At 52.8% G+C, this 25847-nt stretch overlaps 15 protein-coding genes and 1 non-coding gene across 16 annotated transcripts; 10 read left to right on the forward strand and 6 right to left on the reverse strand.

Moving 5' to 3' along the window:
• Positions 1–184: 184 nt before the first annotated feature.
• Positions 185–691, reverse strand: QC762_000800 (uncharacterized protein; the record flags this gene model as incomplete). Its single annotated transcript, XM_062882858.1, has 1 exon — positions 185–691. The coding sequence occupies one exon, from the start codon at positions 689–691 to the stop codon at positions 185–187; it is 507 nt and encodes a 168-aa protein (XP_062746572.1).
• An 871-nt stretch (positions 692–1562) lies between these two features.
• QC762_000810 (uncharacterized protein) lies at positions 1563–3030 on the forward strand. The gene is made up of 2 exons (XM_062882859.1): positions 1563–2189; positions 2260–3030. The coding sequence occupies exons 1-2, from the start codon at positions 1922–1924 to the stop codon at positions 2919–2921; spliced, it is 930 nt and encodes a 309-aa protein (XP_062746573.1). The 5' UTR covers positions 1563–1921; the 3' UTR covers positions 2922–3030.
• Positions 3031–3040: 10 nt separating this feature from the next.
• Positions 3041–3673, reverse strand: QC762_000820 (uncharacterized protein; the record flags this gene model as incomplete). The annotated part of the gene is made up of 1 exon (XM_062882860.1): positions 3041–3673. The coding sequence occupies one exon, from the start codon at positions 3671–3673 to the stop codon at positions 3041–3043; it is 633 nt and encodes a 210-aa protein (XP_062746574.1).
• Positions 3674–4028: 355 nt separating this feature from the next.
• Positions 4029–5260, forward strand: QC762_000825 (uncharacterized protein; the record flags this gene model as incomplete). The annotated part of the gene is made up of 3 exons (XM_062882861.1): positions 4029–4585; positions 4658–5080; positions 5155–5260. The coding sequence occupies 3 exons, from the start codon at positions 4029–4031 to the stop codon at positions 5258–5260; spliced, it is 1086 nt and encodes a 361-aa protein (XP_062746575.1).
• A 161-nt stretch (positions 5261–5421) lies between these two features.
• On the forward strand, positions 5422–7403 carry SRP54 (Signal recognition particle). Its single transcript, XM_062882862.1, has 2 exons — positions 5422–5624; positions 5727–7403. Exons 1-2 carry the CDS (start codon positions 5547–5549, stop codon positions 7197–7199), a joined length of 1551 nt encoding a protein of 516 aa, XP_062746576.1. The 5' UTR covers positions 5422–5546; the 3' UTR covers positions 7200–7403.
• Positions 7384–9706, reverse strand: QC762_000840 (uncharacterized protein). Its single transcript, XM_062882866.1, has 2 exons — positions 7654–9706; positions 7384–7583 (listed from the first exon to the last, which is right to left on the reverse strand). Exons 1-2 carry the CDS (start codon positions 9412–9414, stop codon positions 7461–7463), a joined length of 1884 nt encoding a protein of 627 aa, XP_062746577.1. The 5' UTR covers positions 9415–9706; the 3' UTR covers positions 7384–7460.
• Positions 9707–10168: 462 nt separating this feature from the next.
• QC762_000850 (uncharacterized protein) lies at positions 10169–11761 on the reverse strand (the record flags this gene model as incomplete). Its single annotated transcript, XM_062882867.1, has 4 exons — positions 10169–10816; positions 10875–10947; positions 10997–11658; positions 11716–11761. The coding sequence occupies 4 exons, from the start codon at positions 11759–11761 to the stop codon at positions 10284–10286; spliced, it is 1314 nt and encodes a 437-aa protein (XP_062746578.1). The 3' UTR covers positions 10169–10283.
• Positions 11762–11945: 184 nt separating this feature from the next.
• QC762_0029770 (uncharacterized protein) lies at positions 11946–12464 on the reverse strand (the record flags this gene model as incomplete). Its single annotated transcript, XM_062883215.1, has 2 exons — positions 11946–12140; positions 12426–12464. The coding sequence occupies 2 exons, from the start codon at positions 12462–12464 to the stop codon at positions 11946–11948; spliced, it is 234 nt and encodes a 77-aa protein (XP_062746579.1).
• Positions 12465–12514: 50 nt separating this feature from the next.
• On the forward strand, positions 12515–13327 carry QC762_000855 (uncharacterized protein). Its single transcript, XM_062882871.1, has 3 exons — positions 12515–12772; positions 12839–12957; positions 13026–13327. Exons 1-3 carry the CDS (start codon positions 12716–12718, stop codon positions 13171–13173), a joined length of 324 nt encoding a protein of 107 aa, XP_062746580.1. The 5' UTR covers positions 12515–12715; the 3' UTR covers positions 13174–13327.
• Positions 13328–13582: 255 nt separating this feature from the next.
• Positions 13583–13969, forward strand: QC762_0029790 (uncharacterized protein; the record flags this gene model as incomplete). Its single annotated transcript, XM_062883216.1, has 1 exon — positions 13583–13969. One exon carries the CDS (start codon positions 13583–13585, stop codon positions 13967–13969), a length of 387 nt encoding a protein of 128 aa, XP_062746581.1.
• Positions 13970–14741: 772 nt separating this feature from the next.
• On the forward strand, positions 14742–16308 carry QC762_0029800 (uncharacterized protein; the record flags this gene model as incomplete). Its single annotated transcript, XM_062883217.1, has 3 exons — positions 14742–14876; positions 14936–15999; positions 16051–16308. 2 exons carry the CDS (start codon positions 14742–14744, stop codon positions 15938–15940), a joined length of 1140 nt encoding a protein of 379 aa, XP_062746582.1. The 3' UTR covers positions 15941–15999; positions 16051–16308.
• A 1822-nt stretch (positions 16309–18130) lies between these two features.
• QC762_000868 (uncharacterized protein) lies at positions 18131–20599 on the forward strand (the record flags this gene model as incomplete). Its single annotated transcript, XM_062882872.1, has 2 exons — positions 18131–19957; positions 20112–20599. Exons 1-2 carry the CDS (start codon positions 19894–19896, stop codon positions 20597–20599), a joined length of 552 nt encoding a protein of 183 aa, XP_062746583.1. The 5' UTR covers positions 18131–19893.
• A 278-nt stretch (positions 20600–20877) lies between these two features.
• Positions 20878–22840, forward strand: QC762_000870 (uncharacterized protein; the record flags this gene model as incomplete). The annotated part of the gene is made up of 3 exons (XM_062882873.1): positions 20878–21392; positions 21454–22029; positions 22103–22840. 3 exons carry the CDS (start codon positions 20878–20880, stop codon positions 22530–22532), a joined length of 1521 nt encoding a protein of 506 aa, XP_062746584.1. The 3' UTR covers positions 22533–22840.
• Positions 22841–22995: 155 nt separating this feature from the next.
• On the forward strand, positions 22996–23108 carry QC762_0029830. Its single transcript has one exon. It is a non-coding gene; the product is annotated as a tRNA-Leu (tRNA).
• Positions 23109–23898: 790 nt separating this feature from the next.
• QC762_000880 (uncharacterized protein) lies at positions 23899–24591 on the forward strand (the record flags this gene model as incomplete). The annotated part of the gene is made up of 1 exon (XM_062882874.1): positions 23899–24591. One exon carries the CDS (start codon positions 23899–23901, stop codon positions 24589–24591), a length of 693 nt encoding a protein of 230 aa, XP_062746585.1.
• A 349-nt stretch (positions 24592–24940) lies between these two features.
• On the reverse strand, positions 24941–25685 carry QC762_000890 (uncharacterized protein; the record flags this gene model as incomplete). The annotated part of the gene is made up of 2 exons (XM_062882875.1): positions 24941–25062; positions 25130–25685. 2 exons carry the CDS (start codon positions 25683–25685, stop codon positions 24941–24943), a joined length of 678 nt encoding a protein of 225 aa, XP_062746586.1.
• Positions 25686–25847: the final 162 nt, after the last annotated feature.

Raw genomic sequence — 25847 nt, forward strand, 5'->3', positions numbered from 1 at the left:
CGAGCGTTACAGGGCACTATTGAATTGAATGTCAATACCAGGGTAGCATCTGTTTATTGTAATACAGAGTCTCGACTTCCACCGTTCCTTTATCCGGTCTGAATCATCCCTTTCCCTTCAGTCACTCCTTTAGATGTTCAGTGTCGTTAATTCCACCCAAGTTGCCGCCAGTCAACTATCTCACTTAGACACAGATACCGCCGCAATCGGCACCGCCGTTGCGAGGATCGCAGTCATCGCGCGGATCATCGATACAGACTCTGTCACCCTTGCACCGGAAGCCAGCAAAGCCTCCGCAAAACTCGCCAGGGTCAATGCAGATTCCCGGTTTGTCACAAGCCATACCGCATCCCTCCACGTAAGGATTGTCCACGCAAATCTGACCTTTGGGGCAGGTGGCAGGGTTCACGCGGAAGCCACCGCAAGACTGAAATGTCGGTGTCGGTTTCGGTGTCGTTGTTGTTGTTGTAGTGCGCGAAGCCCGTGAGGTGACAAGCGTTGTCCGTATGGGAAGGGGAACATGTAGAGGAAGTCGAACACAGATTCCCTCGCCGGTGGGCGATTGCTCAAGTCTCTGACAGATCCATCCTGTCGGGCATCGTTCCAATTCAAGGCCGCAGGGGCGGACAAGACTCTCAGAAGAGACGACCAGGCTAAGAGCAAAGGTAATGATGGCAGTAGAGAGATGCATTGTGTTTATCACAGGCCGTTGGCGAAGAGGTCGAGATGACGGAATCAGGGGGCAAGGTGAGGAACTTGGTCTCGAATTAATACTTGGGGACGATAGATACCTATGAATCAAGTCTCGGTGACAGTGTAAGCTGAGCACACGTCGCCAGACCCACAGCAGTCGAGAGAAGGTGTGGTACGTTGAACAGAAAGAGGAACCTTCTCGGATGCTATTTCCAAACTTGGCTTCATAATCTCGGCTGAAGTCTAAGCCTGCATCCTTGCCTGTAGTGATTTTCATTCCATTTGTGCTACATACAATGGCCAAGCCGGGGTTGTCTGGCCGTGGGTTAGACAGGCGCTCTTGGTTCCGTGGGCTTGTTCGCTACCACGCTTAACTGGCGATTATCCTATTTTTAGGGACTCGAGTGACAGTTGACGTTCACATTACAAAGGACACCTAAATATCGCACCACGGTCCTCGAAATCAGGTAACGACTGCGAACACAGATGGTAGTAGTCCAGGTACTTGGTTCTCTATGAGACTACCTTACCCGGGACCCAAGACATGTCAGTGCAAGACAAGCTCCCGACACACCCGTGGAATGGAATTGCATTCCCTTCTTTCCCGTGGCCAGGAGACTTATCCTCTTTCCCATGTGTGCTTGGAGCAACTTACATGGTAGTCAGGAGCGGCACATCCTTGGCCCCGCTTATCATCTGTGGAACTAGCAACGGATGAATTTATCAATCGTGCATTACAGGAGGCAGGTAACTCGAGGTAACCGGTGATACAGTGCATAAGGCGCTGTTGGAGCCGTCAGCAGCCTTTTGTTCTCGACCTCATAAGCGGGCTGAAAAGGGGGCCCCTTTGGGCACTTGCTGTTTATCGACCCTAGTTCCCGACTTATCAGAACAATTTCTGGTTCATTCTTGCGAAACTCGCAGTTCCCACACCTGCACACCACTATGGCTTCCGCAAGTCAACGGCAATGTCCGCCAAAGACAGGCCCTCCTTGCCGCAGATAGTGCTCCGGTAGTGGGGTCGGTTTCGCTTCGTTTGTTCCAGAATCGTTCTGCGCCGCCCCGCATTGCGTCATTTAACCCTCTGGAAGTGAGTGACGCCTTCATTTTCTCGGTGGGAAAAAAAAATAACATTTGTTATGATCATCAGCCAACGCTTCAGCAAGACACAACGTTGAACCTTAGCACACTGAAAAGGATCAAACAACAACCAGCAACCGGCTCAACCATGAGTTCCCAGCCCCTCAAGATCGGGTTTGTTCCCGAGCATTTCTCGACGCCCATTTACTTTGCCCACAAGCACTTTGGACTCGATGCCGAGCTGGTCCCCTTTCCCTCGGGGACCGGACACATGATCACGGCGATCCGGGCCGGGGAGATCGATGTGGCCATCGGTTTGACGGAAGGATGGATTGCTGGATTGGGCAAGACAGAACAGACTGAGGAGAATGACGGCGGGTATAGACTCGTTGGAACATTTGTGGAAACGCCGCTTTGTAAGTGCATCCAGCTGTATTGTTGCGGGGGCTGTGACAAAAATTAACCGCTCGAATTCACTATCAAAAGGCTGGGCCATCTCAACAGGAAACCAGCGTCCTGAGATCCAATCCGTCGACTCGCTCAAAGGTGGCAAAATTGGCGTCTCCCGTATCGGCTCCGGCAGTTATGTCATGGGCTATGTTCTAGCGGATCAGCGTGCATGGCTCGTCCCAACCACGGGGGTGGGCACGTCAGCCGAGTCTGCGTCCCCTTACTCGGATTTTATGGTGTTCAACACGTTTGAGAATCTCCGGAAAGCAGTGAACGACGGGACTGCGGATTTCTTCATGTGGGAGCATTTTACTTCCAAAAAGTATTACGATAATGGAGAGATTAGACGTGTGGGGGAGATCTACACTCCCTGGTCAAGCTGGAAGATTGTGGCTTCCACCAAGTTGGTGAAGGGCACCGCGTTGGATGGCAGGGTGGATGATCTGCTGGAGAAGCTGAACAAGGGCATCCGGCATTTCAATGAGAATCCAGAGGAAGCAGTCGAGTACATCAGCACGAACTTGGACTACTCGGAAGAAGATGCTAGAGAATGGCTCAAGACAGTCAAGTTCTCGGAGAGAACACAGGGGGTTGACTTGGACGTGGTCAGGAGTACGATCGACATCCTGAACAAGGCCGGAGTCTTGACCCAAGGGAAAGGGATTCAGGCCGGAGATATGATTGTCAAACAACGATAGGCACCGGGTATTGGGGGTGCTTGATCTGTTTCAGCGAGTTTTGTTTAGAAATTTCTTAGACTAGGGCCTTGCGGCATTGACCTTGCATTTGTTCCACTTTTGATAGGCTCTTGCAACTGTCAGACTGGAGCATGTTCTGTTGTGTTCTGGCACTCTAGAAACATGGCATCGTTGCCATATCCTCTCAATTTTGCTGACATGTCTGCGTCATTCATCCCAGGCTCGAATCCAAATCGTCTCCAAAAGGCCAATGTGCCGTACACTGAGATAAGACAGGTAGTGCGGTAGTTGCGCGCAACGTCCAAAACCTTCTTGATACCTTCGGCAGCTAATCCACGTCCCTGGAATGAAGGGAGAATGGCGAGGTCGTGAATGTAATAGTGGTCGGCAGTCGGGGGTATCTCAACGAGCAGGGTATTCAGAGCGGGAGGGCAGTGTCCTGGAATGGGATGAGATATGATATAGCCGCAAATCTCCTGCCTTGATTCCAGAACGAAGCATCCCTCAGGGAAGAGTTCTACCCGCTCTGCGAAAACAGAGGCACCTTCAGGGAGACCGGGGTGGATCTCATCAGCAACAAGCATGACAGCCGAGAGATCGTGGCTGTACATGGGGCGCCATGAGGCCGTTGGGTTCATTTTGGCGTTTGAAGTTGTTTCATGCCAAATCAAGAGGATTACAAGATGGTGATCAGTCACAAAAATGGTAAGTGAGGTAGATCCCCAATGGCAGCTACGGTTTGAATGAGTCATGGCTTTGACCCACTGCTGCTTGGTCTCCCTCGCTGTGGAGCTAGCTGGTGGCTTTCAAGGGCTCATGTTTCTGCCTTCTCTGGCACGATACTGCTCGCAGACTGTAGGATTGCTTATTTTACCCACAAGACTGTTAAATGACTCCTACTTGCGGAGGCAGATATGTCCTTCTAGTAGACGCCGGTGGAGCTGAACATATCTCACGCAACCTACCTCGTCGTAGATAGGTATGCAAGTAACTCTGAAGAAACGGGCAGACAATGATCCAGGAGAAGCATGATGGCCGGGTCATTGTGAAGTGCCAATTCTTCCTTGGTGGGGCCGCTGTGCTACAAGGTAGGTAGGTTAATGCCGAATGTCGGTATCTTGGCCACCCCGCGCAATAGACATTTACCCACGGCAGAGTCCATATTGCCTCGAAGCCTCTCGGCTTATAGATCACCATGGCCAGTGTAAGAACGACCTTCAAACATACCTATCTAGATCAACCTCGTCCCAGGAAATCGGTGTTATACCATCGACGCAGTTTATCACCATGAAGCCTCAAGTCGTTCTCTTTCTCGCCTCTCTTCTTGCAGCAGGGCAGGCAGCAAGACCCTGTCCAGCATCTCCTGATCCAACTTCCTGGCAGATTTCCGAATGGACCTACGATGCGCCCGATCGATCTCTACCAGGACGGGCAGGGACCGACTCGGTGATTGGTCTCTATCTCTCCACGGGCGGCACAACGTACAGCTGCTTCGGAATGTGGCCCGAGGAATGGAAAGGGTTTACTCAAGACAAATCCGCTTTGTTCTGGAGCAGTTGCGTGAACATTTTTGGCAGGCCAATCGATGACACGGTTAATTTTGCGATGGACTGGGAGAAAAGGATTTTGTATGCGAGTCATACTTTCAGTTGTGAGAACGAAGAGTATGTATAGCCGTGCAGACCAACAAGGGGGCCAAGTGTCATTGCTGACATATTCGTGTCGGACGCGAACAGGGTGTCTGGATTGGCCACCGCATCCATCGTCTTGCCTACTTCATGCGATAACACGGGCTCGGGGGGCAACCCAACGCGGTGTTTGACGACGTCGAGGCAGATCAACCTCAACACAACGCTGCAGGCGAGAGGACAAAGCCCTTGTTCTTCAGCACCCGCATCAGGGAGATATCTGGAGTCTTGGGAGATCAGAAACCATACTAGTCTGTACGAGTCCACGCCAGAAACCGAGGGCAACTTGTTTGTTGCTGTCAATACAGTCACAAACGAGATATTTGAGTGCGCCAGCGAGGACCCTGCCGGAAATGGTGTTTGCACTCCGGTGGGTGCGTCGGGGGGGTTGACCATCGCCTCATTTAACCTGGATCCCGTCAGAAAGCTGCTTACAATGCGCCAGGTTTGGGCTTGTGGCAGCGGAGTTGGGTGAGTGCACGCATTCCAGACAAACCCCGATGGATGAGAGGAGAGGTGACTGATGACTTGGTTGTTGATGTTAGCACGGTTGAAGCGCTTGGGGCTGCCTCTGTTCCTGCTCCCTGTTTTGAAGATGACGTTCCTATATGCGAGTCGAGCAGATTCTGGGTTGGTGGAAGCAAGGCATGAGCTGTAGTTTCTAGATAGATACCTCAACTGTATCAAAGCCCTTAACCCTGACGTGCCATTGTGTGACTGTACCTGGCAGCTCTCACCGCTCCGACCCACTCAACCCCCCGGGCATCTACGGTAGGTGGGGCTCCCCAACATTCGCCCCACCATTTTGCCCAGCTCTCGACTTTTGTCATCAGCAACACTTTTGGCCAAACCCCCAGATCCCGACCTCACCGACCACTGCCGCCCAACATCACCAGACATCCCGACCGGCGTCGATCGCCGTAACTTTCCCCCAACCATGGTTCTTCAAGATTTAGGTCGGCGCATCAACGCTGCCGTCACCGACTTGACGCGCGCCCCAAATCTCGATGAAAAGGTAGTTATCCTTTCCTTTTCGCTTTCCTTTCCTTCTCCTTAGGCCTACCCTTGCCTTTCTGCGTGTCTTAGCCGCTAACGAGTCGCACGTTGCAATCACTAGGCATTCGACTCTATGCTCAAGCAGATTTGCTCCGCCCTCCTCGAAGCAGATGTCAATGTCCGTCTCGTCGGCCGGCTCCGAAAAGACATCAAAGCCGCAGTCAACTTCAAAGACCTCCCCCCAGCAGTCAACAAGAAGCGCCTCATTCAGAAAGCCGTCTTCGACCACCTCGTCGACCTCGTCGACCCCCATGCCGAACCCTTCAAGCCAAAGAAGGGCAAGTCCAATGTCATCATGTTTGTCGGCCTTCAGGGTGCCGGCAAGACCACAACCTGCACCAAGCTTGCTCGCCATTACCAATCACGTGGCTTTCGCGCCTGCCTAGTTTGCGCCGATACTTTCCGTGCCGGTGCCTTTGATCAGCTCAAGCAAAATGCGACCAAGGCCAAGATTCCATACTACGGCAGCTTGACGGAAACCGACCCGGCCGTCGTGGCCAAGGAGGGTGTCGACAAGTTCAAGAAGGAGAGGTTCGAGGTTATCATCGTGGATACATCTGGTCGTCATAGGCAAGAAAGTGCCTTGTTTCAGGAAATGATGGACATCCAGAACGCTATCAAACCAGACGAGACTGTCATGGTGCTCGACTCGAGCATAGGGCAGCAGGCCGAGGGGCAGGCCATGGCCTTCAAGGAAGCCGCCGACTTTGGCGCCATCATCATCACAAAGACCGACGGCCATGCTGCCGGTGGTGGAGCAATCTCGGCCGTCGCCGCCACCCGCACACCCATTGTCTTTATCGGTACCGGAGAGCACATGCTGGACTTGGAGCGCTTCGTACCCAAGAACTTTATCTCCAAGCTGCTGGGCATGGGTGACATGGCTGGTCTGGTGGAGCATGTCCAGTCGCTGAAACTGGACCAGAAGGACACGATCAAGCACATTACAGAAGGCATCTTCACTGTGCGGGACTTGAGGGATCAGCTGCAGAACATCATGAAGATGGGCCCGCTATCCAAGATGGCGGGCATGATTCCCGGCATGAGCAATATCATGGCCAACATGGACGACGAAGAAGGGAGCCTGAAGCTGAAGAGGATGATCTATATCTGCGACAGCATGACGGACAAGGAGCTGGACTCGGACGGCAAGATCTTCATCGAGCAACCGACGCGCATGACAAGAGTGGCGCGGGGTTCTGGAACGACAGTCCGGGAGGTGGAGGACTTGCTGACACAGCAGAGGTTGATGGCCGGCATGGCCAAGAAGATGGGCGGCAACATGAAGAACATGCAGAGGGCACAGAATGCCATGGGTGGAGGCAACAAGGCCCAACAGTTGGCTGCCATGCAGAAGCGGTTACAGAGCATGGGCGGCGCCGGCGGGGCTGGTGGTGGCATGCCCGATATGGGCAGTCTGATGAAGATGCTTGGCGGCGGGGGCGGACCCGGAGGCGGCTTTGACATGAACGCCATGATGAAGCAGATGGGCGGCATGATGGGCGGAGGAGGAGGACGGGGCGGGAGGAGGTAGTTTCGGTTTGCAAAGTCTTGAAGTCTTATACCAAAGGGAGAGGGTTTTGCATTAGTTTGGCGTCTGGGGTCTAGGGTCTGAAATGGGGCCAGCCATGGCGGCGGCTGTTTACGTTAAATACACGCGCACACATACCTACAGTTCACATTCAAGAAAGCCCTGACTTGTCTTGCTAGAAGCAAACGATAAACCCGGAATGATGATTCTACTAATACAGCGAATGCGCCTATATATTTGCCCACTACACGCTCACGAACCTCGTCACCGTTCTGGTCTGAGAAACGGATGAGCCTCTGTGTTTAACACGTACTTGTCCAAACTGATCAAATCAGGTGGCGAAAACGCCAAATAAAAATACTTGAGTGTTTCTGCAATCCAGAAGCTCTGTCATACGCAACTTCATTAGCGGTTGACCCATTCACCAGTGGCAGAGCCGGGAACGGGGCGCACAAACCTCCATTTCATCACTCCTCTCGACATCTTCCTTGCTGGGGTCAACAGTCACGTCCTTCACGCTGGCCCCGCCTCCTGTTTCCTTTGCAACGACCGCATTCGCAACAGCAAGAAACATGTCCCACGCCGCCGCCTCCCACTCTGGTTCCCCTGTGATGCGCCACATGTAAAATACCGACTCGATAGCCTCCGGGCGGAGGATATACCGTCTGTCTGTGGCCAAAACAAACCCCCTGGGCAAGCCTTGCTGTTTCTCGGTTGCATCCCACAGGGTTTGATTCCATTGACACGATTCAGCTGCATGAGAAGGACTTCCAGGAGGACACGGTAGCATAGTCAGCCGCTCCGGCATGAGCCCGGTAGGGAACGACTTGTACATGTGCACACAGCCCCTCGTCAGCCTTGACCCTGTCTCCAGGTACTCCGCTGTGGAAAACAAACGCCCTGCCAGGGCATAGGTTCCGCCTATGAAACATGTCAGGTGTTCCGTCTCTGGGCTGAGTTGAACGCTGTTGGTTTTGGTGTCGGGGTTGGGAAGGATATTGGCTGTGCCCGATATCATGATGTCGTTCGCTGATGAATCAGGAATCATGGGCCGGTAGAAGAGGTTCGCAGATGCCGAGCTCAGAAAGTTGTGTGAGAGCGAAACAAGAGATGGCGCGGCATTGTTGAGAAGTTGGGATAGCTTGGGAAGGTACTCGTACATGGAGTCGGCACCACCTCCCAAGGTAAACCTTGTACCGCTGATGACGTCCGGCTTGGGTCCCCAAAGTGAGATGTACATGGGGAATAGGCCAGGAAGCAGGGTCTGGTTCTGGCTGACACTGAACAGGGTGTTGAGGCGGGCTATGGCGGAGTAGTACTTTGGGTCCCCTGTGAGCTGAGACAGATGGGTGAGTTCCAAACTCAGTGTTCCGGGGGAGGCCGAGACGACCTGCGGTTCAATCATCTGGCCCTCCCCTGATTTGATAGCCAGCAGGTTGATGTTGTCGACCGGCATGCGTGTCGGTGTGTCAAAGCCGGCATGGATGAGGTCACCGAGCTCGATCGCCTTTTGCAAAAGGACGTCCCGCTTGCTGAGGTCATACGCGGCCAGCAGGCCACCGAGGTATCGGATGTTGGTCTCAAAAATGTTGATCATCGGGCTGGACGAGTTTGCGAAGTCGATTTCGGCCACGGCGGCAACGGCTTCGTCAAACTCTTCCCTCAGACCCATGATCCAAAGAGTGTCAAGAGAGTCGACAAGAGTGGCCGCCCAGCCGGATAACTGGTCTTTGCCAGTGGCGGAGAGCGGAAGGAGGGCATCTTTCTTCCAAGCATACTTGCGATAGGCTGACCAGGACTTTATGGTGAGGTCCCGGACCGCTCGCCTTCTCGCATCTCGCCTCTTCCGGTCATGACCCGACTCTCTCTTGAATCGATGTTGAATCGGCGGGTGAGTTGTACCTGGCTCTGTGGCGGGAAGCGGTGTGGGAGACTGTTTGTTTGGATAGCGAGGCTTCAACTTGCTCCACTCGATGCTACTTTTAACGGCTGCATATGGGTATAGTGCTTGGCCTGTGTTCATGTGTCTTTCGAGGCGCACAGATTCGGGGACTACAGGGAACGCACGCTCAAAACCACCGACGATGTAAAAGACCACAAGACTTAGCGTAAAGGCAACGAGCAGCCGCTCGCTATTCTTGCCTATCCAGGATATTGTGGCATGGGGTCGAGGCAACGTTCGCAAGCGACTGGTCCCTTGAGGCTTGTCTTTGAACATTGCGTCAGCATGAGATTGACGGACTGTGGTAGTTACGATGTTGTAGGGTTAAGCAAGACCCATCGAAGTGAACAGCGTGGACGCAAAAAAAGCCGGGTGCAGACTCAGCTGGCCGATCTGGAATGGTGGCTTTTGCCAAGAGACTTAGGGTGCATTATCTCCGGGTCAATTCATTCGAGCAGGTGAATGCATCTCAGCCACCGGGTATATCGGTGCCGAAGATGGTTGGGCTCTACTGGCAAGGCATGGACTTCAGCGCCTTAGGTAGAGCCAAATGGGAGTCTTGCTGTGCTGATGGCATGGTTTCAGAACATGTAAATGGATATATATGTACAGGTCTATGTATTGGACGGCTACGAGCTTCCACACGCCACACCTAACTTAGACACCGACATCTCCCTCTTCTCAGCATGTTGATGAGTACGTTGACAAACAGTCGTGGCAGAACGCGCGAATGAAGAAAGGATGAAGGAACCAAAATTCCGACTTGTAAGACCCTTGTTTTGTTTTACGAGAATTCATATGCAGTTAGGCAAATGTCATGCGAAAGTGCGTTGATAAGTAAATAGACTAAAAAGAGATATGCAGAATGGAATTTAAAAAGACCCTTTTGACGATGGTCGAGGCTTTTAAACCACGCCGAAAGACCCCCTATATAAGGTACATGAGCAATCACCCTCGTAGTTCCTACAAGAATGAGCGAGCAAGCAGCATGATGTTATTTCCACCGAGGTTCAATACATCAGACATACATGGGCAACTATCAGGTACCTCGGATAAAGAATGGATTCTTCGGTTCTTGACTACCTGTACCTAAAAGTCAAGGGCTTCTAGCCCCTAACGAGACCCAGGGCGGGTACTATCCTCTACTAATTAGGAGTCAAGACATAAATTTCGCCCTCGGCGCTGTTATCGCTTCCCACAAACAACCCTCTGCCCGCCGGATCCCAAGCAGCGGCTGTCAAGCGGAAGCAGTTGCTCATGGTTAGCCCATTGGCAGTGCAGCTTCCTGGGTTTGGTGCCGAGAAAATGTCCTTGTATCCCGTCATGCTGTCGGCCGGGGCAACAGGTTCGTACGTTCCATTAGGCAACTTTGTGAAGGGAATCTGGACTACCTTGAAGCCTGTGGCAGGCTGTCGATTCCAGCTCCCGTGGAACGTGACATACATATTCTTTGCATCGGAATCAAATGTGTTGGCAATGGGGGCCGAGTGCGCTTGGAAGGTCAGCCGGGGTGGCACTGCTCGACCGTTGCAGGTCGCATCGTTATAGGACGAGTTTGGTGAGACGACAAAGTGGGAGCCAGTCTTGAGATTGGAGTTGGGGAAGTTGGCCGGGTTCCAGACAGAAAAGCAGGTCGGATATCCGTACCAAGCATTTCGAACGGTAAGGGGGTCGCCGACTGCCACCATGTTAGTCAATGAACATGGATGGGTACGGTAGGTCACGACATGACTAACGGTTATTGAGCTTCTCGGCCGGGTTATCGATGTGAATATCGCGACGCTGCCCATTTTCAGTTCGGGCAAAGTCCTAGAGCTGTTAGTACGGAATGTAAAGGCGAAAGGTGGAAAGTACATACGTCGCCGCTGTTCTCGACACCCCAGAACACGCCATTGGGATCGGCTGTGAAGCCAATCTCATTCCTGAGACCATATCCATACACCTCCCCTTCGGTATTGTAGTTGAAGCCGTTGCTAGGTGCCTTGCTGGCATCAAAGATTTTGATGATGGCCCTGCCAGTGCCAGGCTGCTGAGATGCCATGTCAAAGTTGGAGTTTGACCCAACTTGCAGCAACACGAGATTGGGCTGCTGGGGGACTACGGCAACCGTTCTCGATGAATGGATGCCGGTTGACATGCCCCTGACGATGGTCTTTTGGTTGCTGATCTTGCGGGTAAGGGGATCGTAGGCCCAGCTCCACAGCGTTGTCTCACTGCTGGCATAGAGTGTCTTGCCGTCTGGAGTGATGGAAAGGCCGTGGTTGATTTGGTTGCCAGATATAAGCATGGCGGTGCTATTGATGCACCCGTTATCTCCAAATGTGTGCACAGAGATGCCACGCGTGTTTTGTGAAACCAGCATGTTGCCCTCGGTGTCCCACACGATGGTGCGCACTTGCTTGAGACCACCAGCAATCTTCATGGCGGACCATCCTGATTCCAACTTGTATTGGTAGCGGAAGTTGGCAACACCACTGCAGCTGGCAGGTTTTGGTAGCTGTCTGACAGCGGCCTCAGTGCCTTTTTGATGTTGTTAGAATTCAAACGGGAAGACAGGGGCACAAAAAGCAAACTAACCGCTTGCCAAAGCTGCCACCGCAGCGACAATCTTGAACAGATGCATCCTTTGCAATGAATCAAGTGGATATCTATCACGTAATTTTCAGGTTTGAAATGACAGTGACGCTGGATGGGAGCAAAAGACAGCCTGATACCATGCCCAGAAAAGGGACAACAACGAGGTCAAATACTGGAACCGGGGGACGTTCCACGGGTTGGTTGGTGCATTATGTTCATTGCTATAATATCTAATGAAGTCGTGAGCGAAGATCGCCTCCTGGTTGTAGTAGGAGTCGGGGTGGGATGCTGCGGAATAGAGTGAAGTTGATAGCCTGTTCGGCAGATTGGCTTCCGATAAGTGATGTCTCCGCGAGCAAGGGCTCAGCGGCAGTGGATAGAATGATGCAAGCACGGTGCCTGGAGGAGATGATTGGTTGTGGGGACTTGTGAGAGATTAGGTCCGATGGATGTTGTGCCGAGGTTGGTGTTTGATGAGAGGGTTGATGACGAACTCACTGCCTCCTCCATCGGCTGATGGGTGGTTTGGTGTGCGTCTGTCTAGGTATATAAGATTCCGTCTGGATTGATCCGGGAGGGCTTTTACATACCTTGGTAGATAAGACCTAGAATATATCTAGAACCGGCACTTGTTCATGACAAGCTTTTGTGTGGCGTGCCAAGGACATCTTGGCCTCTTGGTCCGTTGCATTTCCAGTGCTTGTTCTTACTTCACTTTTCCTTGGGCTCAGACCCTCCCTGCAGAACATGATGGTGAATGGCCGGGCCACAGATTGGGGGTTGAGGACGGGAACCATATCGCGGTCGGGACCGGAAGAATGGATGCCCTGGGGTCCTTGACTTCCATTCCATTAAGCAAGGTCCCTGTCGGGTCCATATTTGGTCCCGATCCACCTCTGGTATTCTGCCGGGTGTTGATCACAAAGGCTGCCCCGCATCGTTCCGGTTGTTCTGTCCCTCCTTGGCCATCTCAGTCCCACAGCTTTCAGAGACCTGAACAATGTCCTCTCTTCACTTCCTCGCCATTTTGTCTCCCAAGCCAGACAGGGTGGCGCGGGTGAGTACATCACAGCTCAGGCCTGTTCATAAACGAAAAACACAGAGACTAATCTTTGACTTGCAGGTAGAAGAGATAGCAGAATCTGTCTCCAACTATGTCAAAGAAAATGAGCCCGGGGTGCTGCAGTACCAATGGTTCCGAACTGGGACTGAGGAGAAGCCCAAGATAGTTGTGTGGGAACAGTGAGTACCACCAGACCCACAGCAGATCCGCTTCATGGTGTGGGGGTTCGTGGACTGAAGACATCTAGATATGCCGATCAAGCTGCGGTCGATATTCACAAATCGAGTTCGAAGCTGGCGTGGTTGATTGAGACTGAAGAGAAGGAGAGTAACATGCAGGAGCCGATTGAGGTTCTGCCACTCGAGCCATTTGCTGGGTGGGCACCTCAAAGCTAGGGTACCAAGATTGATAATTGCCTAACTTATCTGTTGCGCAGAAAGCGAACCATTCCGATGTCGCCGTCATGCTAAGGCCTTCCGTTCAGAGCAACCCTCCTCAAAGGTGCCATCTTGGATCGCAACAAATAAAAGTGAAAGTGACAGTTGCTCCTTCCAGGTTCTCCCAGAGGTGTGTCGTGGCCTGCAGACCTCACTGAGGTTGCCCTGCTCCTGCACAGTTTGCCCATTTCGCCCAAAAATCACATGACTTCCCGACCATTTCGCGTCCCAGCTGGCAGCTGGTTGGTCTGCTCCACTTTCCCACAATTCCCAAAGCGCGTCGTTCCTGCACTCCTAATCTTTGCCGCGTTTGCAATCCTGCACTCCTCATTCTTTGGCAAGGAGCGGCAGCAAGATTCTCACAAACATGTCAGATAACGAGTACGACGACGATATTTTTGACCATCTTGAACTTGACGATGATGATGTGTTTGACGACATCGACGAAGACGAGCTTGTGGCCCTCGAGCGACCTGCAAAACGGGTCAAGACCGAAGCATCAGAGGTCGAAAGGAATCTAGCGCTTGGTGATAGTCACATTGCACTGGCCGAACGGATTCTTTCCAACCAGTTTGGCTTCAAGGCGTTCCGGCACGAGCAGGCAGCCGCCATTCAGCATATTCTGAAAGGCGATAATGTCCTCGTCATTTTCCCCACGAGCGCAGGCAAGTCGTTGTGCTATCAAATCCCCTCCATTGCCTTCCCCGAGCTGGACGGCCCAGAGGGCGCACGAGAGCAGCCGAGGCAGACGTGACCATTGTGGTCTCACCTCTGATCGCCTTGATGAATGATCAGTTCGATGTGCTCAAGAAATGCGGCATCCCGGCCGAAAGCATTGACTAAAGCAAGACTTGGGAAGAACTTTAGATGATATACCGTGCTCCGGCACGATCACAGTTACGGATCTTGTACTGCGCACCAGAGCGACTGAACAACGAGGGCTTCGTCGAAACCGTCAAACGGATTCCTGGCGGCATCCGTTTCCTGGCTGTGGATGAAGCACACTGTGTCTCCGAGGTCAGTCTCTTTACGTCCTTGTCAAGGAGTGCCGCTGATCTTGTATAGTGGGGACATTCATTTCGTCCTGACTATCTCAAAGGTGAGACAACCTCGTTGGATACTGCTATCACATTGCACACAACAAAGACCTGACCTCCTTCGTTTGCAATTGCTCGATTTGTGAATGAAATCAAGGCAGGGCGTGTCGTTTGTCTCACGGCTACGGCTACTCCCAAGGTTGCTGAGGACATTTGCAAGGCATTCTCAATACAGCCAGCATATGTCTTCCGAACAACACCATACAGACCAAAGTAAGATGTTGCCAGCACTCGCCCTGGGAATCTTGCGCTGACTTGATACAGTCTTGAACTCCTAGCCAAAACTGTTTGCAAAGAGTACAACCGAGAATCAATGTCTCCCTAGATATCATACTAGGCTTTCATGTCAAGTCGGAGAGCGACAAGCGCTTTGAAGAATTGTTCAGGTTTCTGCGTGCCAACCCAGGGCCGACTCTCATTTATGTCGCCATGCAGCAGCAATCCGAGATCCACGCCAAAGTGTTGGCTGCGCAGGGCTTCAAGGCCGCGCCTTTCCACGCCGGGCTCAAGACCGAAGTCAAACAACGAACCCAAGACGACTTCCTCTCTGGAAAAGTTGACATTGTGAGTTTTACTTCTGGCTTCCCTTCTCGACGTTGCTTCGTCGCTGACAGAACTCTCAGGTCTTTGCCACGATTGCATTCGGCATGGGCATCAACAAACCAGATATCAGGAACGTGGTTCACTGGGATTTGTCTAACACAGTCGAAGAATACAGCCAACAGATTGGGCGTGCAGGACGGGACGGAAAACCGAGCAAATGTATGTTCTATCTTGCTCCTAGCGCCTTCTACCTGCGCGAGGTCTTTGCTCGCGGTGACCTCCCGTCAAGAAGCTCGCTGGCCGGATTGGTTTTTGATATCTTCAAGGAAGCTCTAGGGGTCCCTGTCGGGGGTGTCTTCAAGACCAATCACTATCGGCAGCAAAAGGACTTTGATATACGACCAAGTCCCCTCAGCATCATCTACGCCACCTTGGAGCTCCATTTCGGCTTCATTCGAGCTACGACCTCGGAGTATTCAACCTACAAGTTTGAGGCTATGCCGTCGTATTTTGGCATCATCAAAAAACACAAGAGTCTCGTCATCGACGCCATCTACAAGAACGCCAAGAAGAAGCTCAAGTGGTACGATCTTGATGTTAACGAAGCTGCGTCGTACAAGAACACAGGCTTAACCCGTGGCGACATCGTGGCCAAGCTGAACCAGCTTGATCAACAGGGCCACATTAGACTGAAAGCGAGCGGCCTAATGAACCGTTATATTGTCCAAAAAGCCTTTCCCAGGACACACGAGGACAAGGAAAAGGTGGTTGACAAGTTGTACAAGGATTTGACAGATCGAGAAAAAGATGCCCTGCAACGATGGAAGGAGGTCACGAGTTTGATCACCGGTTCCAAGTGTTTTGCCTTGTCTCTGGCACAACACTTTGGTATGGGCCTGCCCAAAGACAAGGAAAAGTGCGGGCACTGTTCCTTTTGCCTCACAGGCAAACCAATCCAACCCCCCAAACTCACTGTGACGCCAACGATGGCTTCGAGCATTCAAAAGGTCCTCGAAGCTACAAATGCCAGAGATGACCCACGCTTCCTCGCGCGCGTGGCGTATGGTATTCGAAGCCCCGGGTGACGGCGTTGAAACTGGACAAGAGCCCGGTGTTTCGTTCATTGGCGCATCACGATTTTGAAGTAAGTCAATCAAAGTCATTGCTTGACTATTGCTGACTTGTTGTTTGCTAGGCGCTGTTGGCTGAGTTTACCAAGGCTTGTGAGAAGAAGAAGATTAATAAATGACGGCCTAGTCAGTGTTGGTCACCAGCTATCTTGATGAAGGGGAGGATCACAGCTCGATGGGATAAATGTTTATCATCCATTTTTTGTTGCGGTTTGAGTGGTTTAGTTCCAGGTTGCGGAATGCGTCAAGGTCATATAGTTAGTACTACCTTATGTATGTACGAATTACTAGAACCACGATAGTTGCGGTTCTCTTAGCTTTTGCTCTGTGCAGTCTCGTTTGTGTTGAGCTCCATGGCGATTGCAAAGAAATGGTTGAACCCGAGTCCAGAGCCGGTTATGCAGCCGCGTTATCCGAGTCCGATACTAAACAGTATTCAACCATCGAATGGGAGCATGCGGTAAATTAATACTGGCGCAGAGTGGAGGGACCAGACCATCAGGAAACCCAGGCCAGTGCATGCTAATTGATTGGTATTATATGCATGTGAGGCCTTGCTCGATATGTATACCACCCATTCTTGTTACAATGTGCGATACCACAACATTCACGGTACCGCAACTGATGTAACCAACCCGTGCTGCTCCAACCCGTGCTGTACCCTATCTCGCCACGCATCACCTGCTTGCTCCTGGATCGGGATGGATGGAACGTAAGCATGGGATTGCAGCCCTATCAGCCATCATAACGCACATGTAGCTGGGGAGCGTGTTGCTGAGGCACTTCCAAGTTCTCTTGCAATTTTGACCATACCTACCCTAACACAACGTCCAATCAACACCAAGTACCAACAGTACTACTGCAGCAGTGATCATATGTCAGAAAAGATCAGTGCATCCAATATCCCCCTCACCCCCGGGTCATAACTCGCGTAGCAGATACTAAACATCATGTCGGGAGACCCTGACTTTTATTCCCAAAATCTCGCTGTTGGTATCCGTCCCAACGATACTCCCGACGCCGTGAAATGTGAGATTATGGTCCCGGGCACGCAGCCCTCATTTAACCGGCGGTAGAGACCAAGGTACAACTCTGGCAGAAAACCGCCGGGCGCAGAGGATTGCAGAAACTGCCTAGGTACTGTAGGTAGGCAGTTTAGTTTGGATCTTTGTGGCGGATAAAGATTACCACTCTATGATCTGACTTTCTGCCCGAGTCCCGATTCTGTGCCTATGGTAGCTTAACATCATTTGCAATGGTGTTGATGGTTTTATTTTTGACTTGTTTGATCTGGGGTGCCACGGTGTATTGGCGTGCGTCGCCCCAATCCCAGTGACAGAGCGGCCAGCCAGGGTCCCTTTCTTCATGTTCCATTCTGCTTCTGTAATATAGATCCGGGTCAGCGATCAAAACACTAACGTACCGTGGATGGGAAATTGCGGCGTGGGTGCTAGTAGTCGGCATGAACAGCTAGCGTTCATGCGTTGAGTGCACGGAAACGCCGCCATCAGAACGGCATCATTGAAAGACTCGCTATTTCATGAACACGGAGGATGTAATAAAAGTCGTCGTGAAACAAGTCTGGCTTGATGCGGTCAAGAGAAACCTTGAAGTTTCACTGATGCCAAGCTGGAGGGCACGGGAACAAATGCTGGCTGCAGAACCAAGCCGTTGGGAAAGCCACCGCGTCAAACTCAGTCTTGGCCATCCAAAGAAAGAGAGGCTCAAATCCAGGAAGTAGGCCAAGTGAAAACCAAACCCGTGACTGCTGGTGAGCATCACCATGATGCGGCAAAACCATGCCACCACTCCCTCCTCCCATGACCCAAGACAATGGCAATGATGGGGAGTGAGTCGGATTGGAAAGCCAGCATTGTTGGAAATATTGTTGAGCTGTTGGACTTGCCAGCACCTTGGGAGGTTGTCGGAGGAGCTGCCTCATTGGGAAACCCTGTCGATAGCTTCCATCACCAACCGTCTCGTTTTGGCGTGGTGCCCGCAGCGGCAGTTGGCCCAAGCTTTTCGGACAGGCGGAGCAGACACACAGGTGCAATCAACAAGGCGGGACGTCTTGGCCGGCAGAGGAGAAACAGGAAGGGTCCGAGAAGAGAAGAGCGGGCAGGGCGGAGTGGGCGGGATGGAGCGCCAGGGCGCGATGGAGGTCCAGCGTGGCATCGGCCAAGACGCGATGGACAACACCCACCCACCTCCACACCGACCCGTGCAACGTCCAGGGGCAACGGCAGGCGACACCGACACCGAATTTAGGCAGGCCGCAAGCACAAACCGATAGTCGGCCAGATATCCTCGGTATTTTGGGCGCCAATTGTGGTGTTTTCCATGTTTCCCACGGGGAAAAGGGAGAGGGGGAACTGAGCTTGTTGTGATGTTTGAACGAGTGTCGTTGTGAATGGAGCCATTATGAAGCGACGGTTGTGAAGGATCGACCGGTCTGAGCTTTTTGTCTGGGGAAATTGCGGGGATATGGGACGACTCCGTCTGGGGAAAATCCACACACTCATCCACGGCACATCCACACAACATCCACAATCCCCCGCAAAAAGAGCAGAGGCAGCAGCAAAACAAATGAGCCTGTTGGTGATGAGCTTCGGAGATGAGCCGAGATCTGTCGATTCCACTTCTCGTGTCCTCCACCACTTTTTTCCACACCGAGTCTGGGGAAGTGGCGACAGTTGCCGTCGAATGTTCTCGCCCAGCTCCTCACCGTTAAACGTAGTGGGTAAGATGGTGGAGTTTGATGGATGCCAGAGTCTCTCTCTCCGCCTCTATCTCTCTATCTTTTTTGTTTCTGTTCAATGCGTGCGATGTCGGCTCCCGCAGCGTGCGGTGCAGCTGTAGGTTTCCACCTTCCTTGTTGCTCTTGTCTGGTTCCGATGCCTTGGTCAATATTGCAACCACGTAATCGCAGGGCCCGAGAATTGCACTCTGCTGGTGGCATAATGCGATTGTGCGGCGCTCGCCAATCGCCAATCTTCATCACCGTTCCTGCAAGCATGCGAAAACTCTGTTGCCCTGTGAAACACGGCCAGCGCGCCGCCGTGTCTCCCTGGCGATAATCTCGTGTCCGGACGAGCCATTCTCAGCTCTTTTGCACCACGTCTGTGCCCAGGTCAGCCTCAACACACCATCACCAAAAACGTTCTACGCTCGGGCATGGCTTCCAGAAGCATTCTTTCTCCCTTGGTCCGCCGGCCTGCCTCACGCGGTCGTCCGACCTTTGTGGCAGACTAGTGATACAGATGCTGGACAAGCAACAAGCAACAACTTGGCAGGCCGGCAGGTGGCTTGCGATCTGGCAGTTATCGCACGTGTCGAGACGGCGCTCAGACGATTCAACCTGCACCAGACAGAACACCACCTTGCTCTCTCGAGTGCCGGAGCGCAGTGAGCGCCAACCCGCCAATGGCAGCCATCCAACTCGCCTGGGCTCCAAGGAATTTATCCATCTGCCCGAAGGCTTCATCCGGCGCGCCGTTGGTGGCAGCCACGTGCGGGGATGAGATTTGAACGCTTGGCTTCCCTGCTGACGACGGGGGGATGGTGAGCTGCCCAATGGCGGGGCATCACCACGGCCAAGCCGGACATGTTGTACAGATCCGGGCTGCTGGTGGCGCTGAGCAGCGATGCTGACTGGTGAACCACACAAGTCCCCGCGTCCCAATCTCGCCAGACGGCCGTCGACAACTCTGAAGAGACTCAAGAGGCAGCGTTGCAGCCAAGGCCGCTTGGCCAAAGCCGGTGGGTTGGCGTACCATTCCTATCTGCACCGGAGGGGGATCCCCTGCCAACCCAAAAAAACGCTTCCTTCAACCTCCTCGCACATCGGGCCGTCCTCGAGATGACAGATTTCTTGCTGTCCATGTACACTAGCTACCGTGTATGTACGGATGGTATCTGCCAGTGCCGCCAATCGACGGCTGACTGGCGCAACCGGCTGGCACTTGTGGATGAGTGAGACCCCTTTTTATTTTTTCCACAGCTCTCGGAACCATCCAATGCGCTGGTTCGGGGAACGAGCGATACGACGATCCTTCCCCATTCCGAATAACCTGAAGCCTGCCTCTCTGCCTCTGGCTATGGGAAGCTGACTCTCTTGTGCACCCAGACGAAAAAGGGCTGAAACCACCAGCAGACGCCCATCAGCTCATCCTCATCTCATCTCTCCCGGACGCAGGAGGTACATACAGCGTGCTAAGGCAGTCTAGTGGACGCAGTAGTAGTGTATGTATCCTGACAAAAACATTGGGGGTTGGCGTCTCCAGTTTCCGCCCGGCCGTGGAAGGCCAAGGTGTCATCGTGTGCCGTATGCTTTCCAGGATGTGGATTGGGGAACGGGTGAGGGAGAGAGTCGAGGTTGACGTGAACGGGCGGGCGGGCCATGATGGTGGGAAGTGGGAGGTGGGAGGATGTGGACCCGCGTCACCCCCTTCCCTGCTGACGAGCCCAGGATCGGCATGGGAATTTCCAAAAGATGCGACGTGGGTGTTGCATTCGACTGCATTGCGACCAAATCTGCCTGTCTCGGGGACCTTTGAGTGCGGACAGCTTGTCCCCTCGTCCCCTCGTCCCCTCGTCCCTGGCTGGAGTATATAAAGATGTCGAGGTGATCGCTGCCTCGTCTTGCGAATGTCTCTGCCTCTGCCATCCCGCTAGCTCCTTCCCTGTCGGCCCAGTCAGTCGTCTGAAGTTCCCGATTAGCTTCGTGAACTGCCACCTGCCTGCATTTTGCACCGCAGCAGCATCTGCAAGTCCCCGACCTCCACTGTCCTGTCTGAGCACAGCAGTGTCTTGAAGTTGACTTGATCCCCCTTCCGCCCCCTCCCCCCCACACTCCCACACGACCAGCGACCCGCCCGGATTCGTCCCATATCATGGGTGCCGCCGCAGAGGTCTCCGGCGCCGACCGGGATATTCCCACCACCGAGTCCGACAGCGTCACCAACGAGAAGGCCGTCTTCAAGAACACCGACAGCGATGCCGTCGAGAGCGCCGGCTGGGACGAGACGGCCACCAAGAAGCTCATCCGCAAGATCGACGTCACGCTGATCCCCTTCCTGGCTCTCCTCTATCTGCTCTCCTTCCTGGACCGTACCAACATCGGCAATGCCCGTCTCGACACCCTCGAGAAGGATCTCAAGCTCGACTCAGCCCGCCTCCAGTACAACGATGCCCTCGCCATCTTCTTCCCCTTCTACGTGGCCGCCGAGGTCCCCTCCAACATGGCCATGAAGCGTTTCCGCCCCTCCATCTGGATTCCCAGCATCATGGTCGCCTGGGGTATCTGCACGACGCTTATGGGTATTGTGCACAACTATGCCGGCCTCATGGCCGTCCGTGCCGTCTTGGGTATCGCCGAGGGTGGTTTGTTCCCCGGTATCACCTACTAGTGAGTAGCTTCTCCCATATCTCGCCGTGCTGTGGTGTTGTACTGACAAGGCGCCCACCAGCATTACCATGTGGTATCGTCGCCACGAGTGCGGTCTCCGCATGGCCATTTTCTTCTCGGCTGCCACCGCTGCCGGTGCTTTCGGCGGTCTCTTGGCTCGCGGTATCGTTGAGATGAGAGGCGTCGGTGGTCTCTCTGGCTGGCAGTGGATCTTCATCCTCGAGGGTATCCTCACCGTCATTATCGCCATTGTTGCCTACTTCGTCATGCAGGACTACCCCTCCACAGCCAAGTTCCTCACCGAGGAGGAGCGTGCCGAAGTCAGCGCCCGTCTCAAGCGCGATCGGTCCTCGCTGGCCGACGAGTTCGACATGAAGTACTTCTGGGCCGCCCTCAAGGACTGGAAAATCTGGGTGCACATGTTCATCACCATTGGTGTCTACACCGGTCTCTACTCGTACTCGCTCTTCCTCCCCACCATCATCAACGATCTCGGTACCGCCACCTCCCCCGAGATGGCCCAGCTCATGACTGTTCCTCCCTACATTGTAGCCTGCTTGTTCTGCATCGGCGCCGGCTGGCACGCTGACAGGCGTGGTGAGCGCGGCATCTACATGATTGGATTCATGATCATGGCGTAAGTCCTTGTTCTCGTTCCTGTCCCGACATTCAATAGTGAGAGAATGGCTCTAACATGGTGATTCTTGCAGCATCGTTGGACTGATTTGCTTGATTGCAACGCCGAATGCCGGTGTCCGCTACTTTGGCTGCTTCCTCCTCGCCTCGGGTATCTACCCCAACGTCCCCCAGGGTGTCGCGTGGAACGGCAACAACATTGGCGGTTCCCTCAAGCGCGGTGTCGGCATTGCCATGCACGTCGGCTTCGGCAACTTGGGCGGTACCATTTCTGCCTACCTCTTCTTGACAAAGGACCGCCCCCGCTACTACCCCGGCTTCGGCACTCTTCTCGCCTGCCAGGTCATGGCTGCCACTCTGTCCATCTTCATGACCATCTACTTGCGTCGGGAGAACGCCCGCCGTGACCGCGAGTACAAGCCTCCAAGCGAGTACACCGAGGAGGAAAGGGTTGCCGAGAGGGAGAAAGGCGACAACGCTAGCTTTTTCCGCTACACCATTTAAGCAGTCGAGAATATCTCCTTTTCTGTCTTGTCTTGGGTCAGGTTTTCCCGCAGCGATATCTGGGTCGGGGTGTTGGGTTAGGCTATCAGAGAGAGGAGGCATGTACACAGTTTTTGGGTCTTGATCATGAATTTCAACAGTACGGAATTCATACTGGTCAACGAACCCTCTGCATCGCCTAGTGATGCATGTTGAATGATAGACTATTTATTCTTGCTGGTTGCGGCAAAGACACCCACATCATGTTCTTCTGCCTTTTCACTAGCCCTTGCAAAGTGATGTTTTGGATTCCGTTGTGTATGTCTCTCCCGGCACTCTGAACAGTGTAGGTCCACTAACTTTTGTTTTAGAGACTGTCAGAAAAAAAGTATCTTGTATACACTATTTTGCTTCAAAGTCTCGTCAAAGCTTGGTTGAGACTACAACTGGAAAATGAGAATAAAAATAAATCACAAAAATTGGATGATGAGAGTGGGATTCGAACCCACGCCCTTTCGGACCACGGAATCCTGGGTTAGAGGATGTTGATTAAGGAAGACCTTAACGTGGCGCCTTAGACCGCTCGGCCATCTCACCTTCTGATTGGTTAACATTGTTATCAGTTCAATCCCATATATTTGTATACATTCTACGTCCTCGTGTCTCGTGGCGTTCATCAAATCGAACTCTTTTCGAGGTGAGATGAGAACCTCGCCAACAGTTTTAGTTAAAGACATACGAATGTTACTCAATCTGCGATTGGGAACAGTGAGTCATGGCTTTGACTCAGGACAACCTCGCTTACACTTCTATCCAATAAGATATTGTCCGGCCCAATAAAGATGTTCCTGGATGCACGATGCTGCAAGCCAGCGTCGAATATCGACATGACAAAACGCCTCATTCTTGGGGCTTCTACATAAGCGCAATGAAGTTCCTCCTGGGGGGCGAGAGCATTTTCTAAGAACCCAAGCCTCAGCAGAAACCCACCCGGCAATTATCAATATGAGATCCCACTGGGTCCTTCCCCTCTACTTTACCGCTCTCGCGGCCAGTACCCCGAAACCCGACCACAAGCCCGAATCGATCAGCTACATCACACTCGAGGAGCATTGGGCCTCTCCAGCTCTCTACTTCTACTTCCCTACCGTCCTCTCGCCGCTACCCCCGCCTGTTCTCAGTGCAACCCTGGACAGTCTCCAAGAAGTCAGTCCAGTTCGTCTCGCATCCATGAAGATCAACTCCATCTCTCTGCAAGTTGTGTCTCACGTTGCCTCGGGCCCGGAACCGATGCAACAATCCCGACCTCACAGCTTTGGCAAACAGCCAGCTATTCTCCCGCATCAAGCCCTGCCCTGCCAACTTCAGGGGTTTCTGAGTGCTCCCAATGGCCCTTCCTGCTGAAGCGGCCAGCCAGCTGAAGACATGTGTTCAGGAGTATGGCTTTGTTGGCGCCTTGATTGACGCATATGTTGTTCAGCCTTCCGGCGACAAGTATCAGTTTTATGAAGGAAGGGAATATGATGAATTCTGGCGAACCGTTCAGGAGCTGGACGTTCCGGTATATCTGCATCCTTCCTTCCCGTCGTTGGATGAGGTGTTTACTCCTGGGGAACTGTACTCCCAAGAGGATTCGGTGGCGGCCTCGGCGGGATTGGCTACGGCAAGCTGGGACTGGCACTCGAGAACGGGACTTTCGTTTCTGAGACTTTATACTGGGGGCGTCTTTGAGAGATTTCAAAAACTGAAGATTGTGCTCGGTCACATGGGAGAAATGGTGCCATTCTATCTGTGGAGGTCAAACGCGGTGTTGAGCAGAGGCAGGCCGACGTCCTTGAGAGATGTATGGAGACACAATATATGGGTGGCGATCAGTGCCGTGTGGGATTTGGACGCTATGAGGATGGTGCTTGCTGTGACGGATGTGAGGAGGGTCATGTATGCCGTTGACTACCCGTTTGGCAGAAACGCTGAGGGCAAGGCCTTTATGGAAGAGCTGCGCAAGAGCAAACTGGTGAGCGAGAAGGAATTCAAGGGCATTGCGAATGGAAATGCCAAGGCGTTGTTGCGCTTGAAGTGAGACGAGAACAACCACCGCAGCGGCCATGCTACCTAGGGAACATGGTTCAGCAGGCTGGACTTGAGCAAATGGTTGCTTTCCTGCATCAGCAGAGTTCGAAGGACAGGCATGCACACTGCGACAATGGTGATGGCCCCTTCTGCTGTGCCTAGTGTCATCAGTACCACCACATGTTCTACAGAAGCTCAAGTTAGGTCGTTGTTCTCAGCTTGGGACCAGGGTTTGCTTTTACCTGGCCCTGCACGGCGACGGTTCACGTTGTGAATGGCGAGGATCTTCATAAACGACGCAATTCCGGCACTTTTAGCTAGTCAGTCACCTGGAATAGAAAAGGAAAATGCCCAGGCACTCACAAAACCCCCATTCCCATCGCGATAGTGATCCCGATCTTCTCCTTCCTCCTCATCATCAAGGGCCAAAAGATTTTGCATGGCAATAAGGCGAGCATGACATCGACTGCACCGGAGTAGGCTGGCAATCTTTCGTAAATATCAAGACCTAGACAGTTCTTATCGAATTGCAAAATGCAAGAGCTTACCGGCAACAAACATATTATAACCATTCATAAGGCCCAGTGGCAGGCATTTCCCCCCTGGCACCTCCTGTCTCCAGATCCGATCCAGAGGCCAACAGTGTGCCCACTGTATGATACAGCTCCCGGCTATAAAAATGTTGGTTGTCCATATCGCAAACCGCACCAGCCTCTTGAGAAATCCGTCTGTTCTCGTTAATCTGACCAAAGTGAGCCCAAAGGACGTCTTGGACCACGCTGCGGCCAGAATGAGGAAGAATCCAGCTATCGTAGCCAAGAGCCTGCTGTTCTCGATGTTCTCAAGGGGGATGGAATGCTGAGATCGACCAAACCCCAATGTTGTGTCGACGGTCTGGAAAATGCAGCCTAGCATGAGAGCGAGCCAGGAGAAAATGAGCAGGTAGTCGTCCCACCAGAGACGTCGGCCACGATAGTACTTCCCCCAGAGACGGAGGAAGATGAAAATTGTAGCGTGGCCTGCGAGTACCCATATCACAAAATTGAGGACTTGGCTGTAGTCTTCATATGGCTGTGGAGTTGATCGTTTTGTTGGAAGACCCATGTCTGTCTGGACGTGAGGAGCTGTGTGGATGTTGAATGACCAAGAAAGCGTAGAATTACTGCAGGCCTTTTGAGTAATAGAAATGATCTGAACAAAACTGAAGCAGGTTGGATGCTTGTGATGGGAGCCCAATTGTGATCAGTTCGGAAGTAGTGTCGATCA

The sequence above is a fragment of the Podospora pseudocomata genome (assembly GCF_035222375.1).
Source record: "Podospora pseudocomata strain CBS 415.72m chromosome 2 map unlocalized CBS415.72m_2, whole genome shotgun sequence".
Taxonomy (NCBI): domain Eukaryota; kingdom Fungi; phylum Ascomycota; class Sordariomycetes; order Sordariales; family Podosporaceae; genus Podospora; species Podospora pseudocomata.

Bases quoted from the DNA above. Each gene is read 5' to 3' on its own strand.
- QC762_000855 (XM_062882871.1), top strand. From the start codon at position 12,716: ATGTCCTCTCTTCACTTCCTCGCCATTTTGTCTCCCAAGCCAGACAGG. The intron at 12,773-12,838 runs GTGAGTACATCA...TTTGACTTGCAG, and splicing joins AGCCAGACAGGGTGGCGCGG to GTAGAAGAGATAGCAGAATC. The intron at 12,958-13,025 runs GTGAGTACCACC...GAAGACATCTAG, and splicing joins AAGATAGTTGTGTGGGAACA to ATATGCCGATCAAGCTGCGG.
- QC762_000810 (XM_062882859.1), top strand. From the start codon at position 1,922: ATGAGTTCCCAGCCCCTCAAGATCGGGTTTGTTCCCGAGCATTTCTCG. The intron at 2,190-2,259 runs GTAAGTGCATCC...CACTATCAAAAG, and splicing joins ATTTGTGGAAACGCCGCTTT to GCTGGGCCATCTCAACAGGA.
- QC762_000840 (XM_062882866.1), bottom strand. From the start codon at position 9,414: ATGTTCAAAGACAAGCCTCAAGGGACCAGTCGCTTGCGAACGTTGCCT. The intron at 7,584-7,653 runs GTTTGTGCGCCC...TGCGTATGACAG, and splicing joins AGAGGAGTGATGAAATGGAG to AGCTTCTGGATTGCAGAAAC.
- SRP54 (XM_062882862.1), top strand. From the start codon at position 5,547: ATGGTTCTTCAAGATTTAGGTCGGCGCATCAACGCTGCCGTCACCGAC. The intron at 5,625-5,726 runs GTAGTTATCCTT...TGCAATCACTAG, and splicing joins CCCCAAATCTCGATGAAAAG to GCATTCGACTCTATGCTCAA.